The sequence below is a fragment of the Macrobrachium nipponense genome, chromosome 42 (assembly GCF_015104395.2).
Source record: "Macrobrachium nipponense isolate FS-2020 chromosome 42, ASM1510439v2, whole genome shotgun sequence".
In the NCBI taxonomy this organism is placed as follows: Eukaryota; Metazoa; Arthropoda; class Malacostraca; order Decapoda; family Palaemonidae; genus Macrobrachium; species Macrobrachium nipponense.
In genome coordinates this window covers 51,883,172-51,889,709 of record NC_061103.1, presented here as the reverse complement: position 1 = coordinate 51,889,709, position 6,538 = coordinate 51,883,172, and the positions used below count along the sequence as shown (strand labels likewise).

The 6,538-nt window shown below is 41.2% G+C and overlaps 1 protein-coding gene across 1 annotated transcript; it reads right to left on the bottom strand.

The window, feature by feature from the left end:
• Positions 1–5,962: 5,962 nt before the first annotated feature.
• On the bottom strand, positions 5,963–6,268 carry LOC135213381 (uncharacterized). Its single transcript, XM_064247358.1, has one exon. It carries the CDS (start codon positions 6,266–6,268, stop codon positions 5,963–5,965), a length of 306 nt encoding a protein of 101 aa, XP_064103428.1.
• Positions 6,269–6,538: the final 270 nt, after the last annotated feature.

The window sequence follows — 6,538 nt, the reverse complement described above, 5'->3', positions numbered from 1 at the left end:
GCAGTAACTCCTCCTCCCTCTTCTTCTTCTTCTGTCCCGTCGATGCAGACTATTTATTGTTCAGTCTGGTGGTCGAGACATTGTTTCTGCTTTCAGTCGTTTATTAAGACCCTTCTTCTTCATTTCTCTTATTGGCGAGTTAATTAGATATGTAAACAGATAGATAGACAGGGAGATACATAATGAATAGTAGATACATAGAGAGAAAGAGCGAGAGTGAGTATAGACTCGGAGATAATCAATAACAGGCTGTGCACGTTTTGTAACCAAAACAGAACTGGGTTGCTAGGCTTCGTCAAGCAAGCACTGCATTCTCTCTCCCTCCCAACCTCTCTCTCTCTCTCTCTCTCTCTCTCTCTTCTGTGTTACTGCTGCGTCTCTCTCTTTGGTGTACACACACACACACACACACACGCACACACGTTCACAAATTCACAAGCACATTTCCGTTGTTGCTTCACAATCAAATTACTCGAAAGCAAAAATCATTCCTGAACATTGACTGGTTTTTTTGCATTTCTGCATGCAAATGCGTTATTATTATTATTCCCAATATGGCTGCAATGAAAGGAATTGAAAGCAAAGATATCTTGAACGCTGCCTTGCAACCTGTACTCCTCCCACCCCCCCCCCCCACCCCCCCCCCCCCCCCCCCCCCCCAAAGGAGATGAAGATCTTGGAGTGGTAGACAGACTGTAGCAGCCACACGTTTTTCTCACGTTTGCTTGCGTTTTACTTTGGTTAATTTCATATCAGCTGAAAAGTTCTTATTTATTTTATTTATGCACAGTTCCGAAACCAGTAATTTATATCCACTCTCTCTCTCTCTCTCTCTCTTTTATCATTCATTCAAAGGAGAATTGGTACACGAGAGAGAGAGAGAGAGAGGGAGAGACAGACAGAAAGACAGACAGACAGAGAGAGAGAGAGAGAGAGACAGACAGACAGACAGACAGACAGACAGAGAGAGAGAGAGAGAGAGAGGAATGCGGCCCTTGAACGGGGACATCTGTCCGATCAATGACAAATAATTCATTGTTCAATTCCGTTATCGAGAGATTTTTTACTCTTAATCATTTAGAAGGTAATTTCTTTTTCATTTCCTTCTAGAAAAGAGATAGATAGATATATAGGAATATAGATAACGGATAGATAGATAGACAGATAGATAGAAAGAAAGAACAAGAGCAAATATATACTATATACCTGGAGAGAATCAATAGGAGGTGAGAGAGAGAGGCAGAGGGAGAGAGAGAGAGAGAGAGAGAGAGAGAGAGAGAGCGTGTAGTTGCTAACGAAAACATTGACTGGGTTGCTATGCTTTGTCAAGCAAGTATTGATCTCGCTGTTCTTACTATATACTGCATCTTCCTCCCTGGGACAAAGACACACACACACAAATGCACACACTTATACTACACACACACGGTCAATCATACGTACACATACACACAGCCCATAGTCGCCGGCGGACATGTTGACAAAGATTGAGTCCTGACGTACTATGGGAGTGACGTCATCACCTCCATTCATGCCGAGGAGCTGATCGTAGTAAACAGAAGAGTTGCCAGTTTGTATTTTCATTCACATGCTTTCCGCAGATAGAAGTTATTCATTCATTCATTCATGAAGGTTTCTGCTGCAATGCCATACTGCTGTTGGGTGTTGAGACAATCAATCAATGGCTATAGGTCTTTTCCTAATTAAGAAAGAAAAACGCTTTATACTTCATGGCAGTACTCGGCACCTTTTCCTCTTCGGGGGTTTTTCGTGTCTGGTGGATGTCTGGTCCCTCCCTCACTATAGGTCCCCCTGCTCAAGCCAAGATGGCGTCGCTCTCTTCTCCCTGGACGACGCCATTTCCATGTTTCTTTTCCCACAATGGCGTCTGTGAACGGTCTTCGGAGGCAAATCCAACCTTCTTATGAAAAGACTTAAAAACGGACAGCGAAAAATCAGGCCTAGTAGAACCAGGAGGAGTAGAAGCTGCTGCGTCACAAAGGCGTAACCCAACAGAGTAGGGAGGAGCAGGAAGCAGCCTTATCGACAGAGAGAATAAGGGCGAGAGTAGCAGGGAGGCGGTTATAGACATATTCGTCTCTGTTGCATTGTTCAGAGGCCAGGGTGACTGCCGTTACTTCCGTACTTTCAATACTTGTAATATCTCGTGGATTTCTTTCGTTATACTTTATAAGTATACTTTAGGAGGTTATATAAAAGAGCAGTGAATGAAGATTGCAATGGCGTCTATCGAGGCATAAGAGCCCAGCAGAGAGAGAGAGAGAGAGAGAGTTCCTCTCTCAAGAGCCACCCTCGACACAAACGAGAGAGAGAGAGAAAGGCAAGAAACGAATGTCAACGAAAACGAAATGAGAAGCAACGACGAATGGGAATACAATAACAAAGAATGAAAGACTTATACGAGTCAGGTAAACAAAGCCACGTGACTATCCCTCTCCAGACATCGGAGCAACATACAACACGTCTTAACAAGACGGCTGCAACCGAGCCACTGAGGAGCTCCTTCCTCTTTACCTGGCCCCATGTATACGACAAACCCTCACACCCACACACACACATACACGTACATGGGTACTTACGTACACACACTCAACTCATGCGCGTACACAACCTCGTTAAGCCCTGCTGTCGCTTCTCTCTCTCTCTCTCTCTCTCTCTCTCTCTCTCTCTCTCTCTCTCACTGATATCTCTTACAGTTTTGTTATTGAATAATAATAATAGCTATTCCATATTGTGGTCACCCAACTCCGTTGTTCTGAGACAATAAATTCACTGTGACAGTGAATTCAGAATGACAGCAAATTCAATGAGAGAATGAATTCACTGTACATTGAAGTTATAGTGGCAATGAATTCACTGTGACAGTGACTGCACTTTGACAATAACTCACTGTTGCTATAAATAATGGCAATAAAAGTTAATTAATTTTAAGGGTAATTTATGAATTTATCTTCTTTTCTAGTAACTAATTTCTTTATTACCGTCTTGTTCTTCTGAATTAATTAATTAATAATAATTAATAATAATAATAATAATAATAAGAAGAGAAGAAGAAGAAGAACGAGAAGAAGAAGAAGAAGAAGAAGAAGAAAGCCTTCGACATGATACCACACACATGGCTAATAGAATTCATGAAAATATATGGGGCAGAGGAAAGCACCATCAACTTCCTCAAAAATACAATGCGCAGCTGGAATACAATACTTACAAGCTCTGGAATAAGACTAGCAGAGGTTAATATCAGGAGAGAGATCTTCCAGGGCGAATCACTGTCCCCACTACTCTTCGTAGTAGCCATGATTCCCATGACAAAAGTACTACAGAAGATGGCTGCCGGATACCAACTCAAGAAAAGAGGCAACAGAATCAACCATCTGATATTCATGGGCGACATCAAGCTGTATGGTAAGAGCATCAAGGAAATAGATACCCTAATCCAGACTGTAAGGATTGTATCTGGGGACATTTTCAAAGACATTTGAAGGCATCCATAACTGGTTTCTCAAAATCCGTGGTAATTGTGCTTGGATGTAAGTCTGGGCGCTTTTATTCCAAAATACTAAAGGCTTTTTTATACGTTTCCTTTGTTTTATTTGTCAGCATGTTGATGGACTGTTCATTTAAAATAAGTCGAATCCAGCAGGCGAATAAGCAAGATCACTTATAAATAAATCCAACTCACTTGATGTCTGTTGTCAAACTAAAACTAATATTTTAAATATCTCAGATACCGTCAGAAGTAACTGTTTTGAACAAGCTATTTTCTAGCTATTTTGGAATTAGCTCTTTTGGACTACTAACTATTTCAAGGCCCATAACACCCTCCTTATTTAATATAACTAATGAACTAGGCTTCTGATTAATGTGAAACCGAAACCACCAGAGTTTGAGACACCGACCTAATTAAGAAAAATGGATTCAAGCATCTACTCCGCATTATTGTCTTACTTTATATCGAGAAATGTCATCTCAATTTTGTGGGCATGGTGGGAACGGAAATTAAGACCTGGCAACTAGGCGCAGAATGACGTGTGTCGACCATGACGTGGGGCCCCGTGACGTTTACACCTGCCACGCCCCCCTCTCTGTATGGTTATCAAATAATATATACGTTGTAGTGAATTAAACTGCTCTTTGATGGAATCTAAAGATACTGATTAGTTATTATGTTTGAATAAACTCATTTTTAGACTCACTTGTGTTTATTATTTAATTAATAGGTAATTCTTACGAAAAAGAAGACAAAAAATAAAAATCTCAGATGGCAGTCAGAGAGGTGATCGTGCCAGGGAAGGTACACGTCTGTTAGATACAGGCATTGACAAGGGCTCCTGCTGTTTTGGGTGTCACTGTCACCCGGCAGACTGTTCTTTCACAGTCCCCCAACGGTGTGAGGAGGAATAAAGGACCTCTGGAAGGGAGGACACCTTTAGGGCACTGTCCGTCAATGATCTATTATACAATGGGGAGCTTATTCATTCCGAATTGCTCTCCATTGACTTGACTGATATATTATCTTCGTGTCGTAGGTTGAATACAGTTTAGTTTAACAGGGCTGAAGTGTCCAGAAGTTTCTGCTATTTTCATTGATTGAATGAGAGGTGTGTTCAGCCCATCACGCAATGTCAGATTTTGTTTGGAAACACAATGAAATTTGAAATTAAAATCGTTCCTGAATGATCCAGATTCCGGCGGGGAAATTATTTTCTAAATAAATAAATCTTTTTTTGATGATGAAGTTTGTCCAGATTTCTACAAGAAATAGCCCAAGATTCTTGTTTAGATGAGGAATGGAATATAGAATCTCGGCCAAAGGCTAAACACTGGGACCTACGAGGTCATTCATTGGTGAAAGGGAATTGGGAGTAGAAAGGCATGAAACGTGAGAGAGGAGGAGGAGGGGAGGAGGAGGAGGAGGAGGAGGAGGAGGAAAGCCTTTTGCAGCTGAAGAAGAAGCTGAACTATGAACTACTTGTTAGGAAAAGAGGGTTAAGGAAATTCAGCAGAAAGAAAGAGACTATGAACGGAGGTACAGTAAAAAGAAGGATAGGGATTGCAGCAGCTAGGGGCCTAAGGAAAAGACGCTGCAAAGAACTTTCGAGTACTGCCTACAGTGCACCGCATGAGGTGCACTGACGGCAGTACTCCTTACTGGGTTCAACACTTACTCTCTCTCTCTCTCTCTCTCTCTCTCTCTCTCTCTCGTGAAGTTGCAAATTTCCTTCTTGAATTTCCAAACGTTTAGGATTTTGTGAAAATCTGTATTTTCTGCTTAAGGAATAATTCATGGCCAAAGAATTTGCAAAGATCTTTAAGTTTATTTTAGAAATCTTCAGCAAATTTTCATATTTCATAGCAAGAAACTGTTAGTATTATTCTATCAAAAATTTAATTATATAATTAATGAGCAGATGTCAAGAATAGCAGGAATGATAGGTAGGATTCCAGCTGAAATAATAGGTAGGATTCCAGTAGGAATGATAGGTAAGAGTCCAACGAGAATTATATGTTGGATTTCAACAGGAAAGGTAGGTAAGAGTCCAGCAAGAATTATATGCTGGACTCTAGCAGGAATTATTATAGGTAGGATTGCAGTATCAATGACTAGCAGGATTCCAGCGGGAATGATAGGTAGGAATCCAGCAGGAATGTACCGGATATGGTGGCAGTTGCAGTAGGATATCAGATAGATGTTCGGGCACTTCCTATGATGCAGGATGCGCAGATTCATCTTGCACTTGCTGCATTGCTGGTAAGTGACTGCCCTGACTTAACCAGTGCTTCAAATAATAATCATGTGTTGGAAAATTGGTCTTTCTAGTTAACTCATTTTCTTTCTTATTTTCTTAAAAAGACAAAGATCACTGATCAATAACCTCGATGATCTAGAAAGAAATATGTTTCTTCCTCTCTCTTCTTCTTCCCCAACGGCATCCCTACATTAAGGAGTTGGTTGCTTGATGCGTCTTCTCCTCCTCTTCCACTGCCCTCCATCATAGGCATCATCATCCTCCACCAAACCTCTTCTCTCCATATCTTCCTTTACTCTATCTCGCCATCTCATTCTCTGTCTCCCTCTTGATCTTCCTCCAACAGATTCCTCCCAAGCCCTCTTCTTCACTCCTTCCTCAAAACATCCCCAATCCCCATGCCACCTCAATCGGGACTCTCTTATCACCTCTGACCTCTTTTCTAAGCCTGCTTTCCTTCTTATTTCATCATTTACCAATCTCTCAAGCAGCGACATTCCCACAATCCACCGTAGCATTCTCATCTCTGTTCTCTCAAGCTTTAATTACTCTTTTTATCTTAGAGCCGAATTTTCTGATCCATTCATTAAAACTGGTTTTATCCCTGTGCTATAGGTCTTGACTTTTAGCTTGATTGGCATTTCCTTAACACATACTACTCCAGCTACATGTCTCCGCTTCCTCCATGCCACTTTTATCCTACTGTCAACATCAGCCTCACATCCTCCCTCTTGGCTTAAAGTACATCCTAAGTATTTAAACTTTTC

Coding starts and splice junctions, on each gene's coding strand:
- LOC135213381 (XM_064247358.1), bottom strand. CDS start 6,268: ATGTCGCTGCTTGAGAGATTGGTAAATGATGAAATAAGAAGGAAAGCA.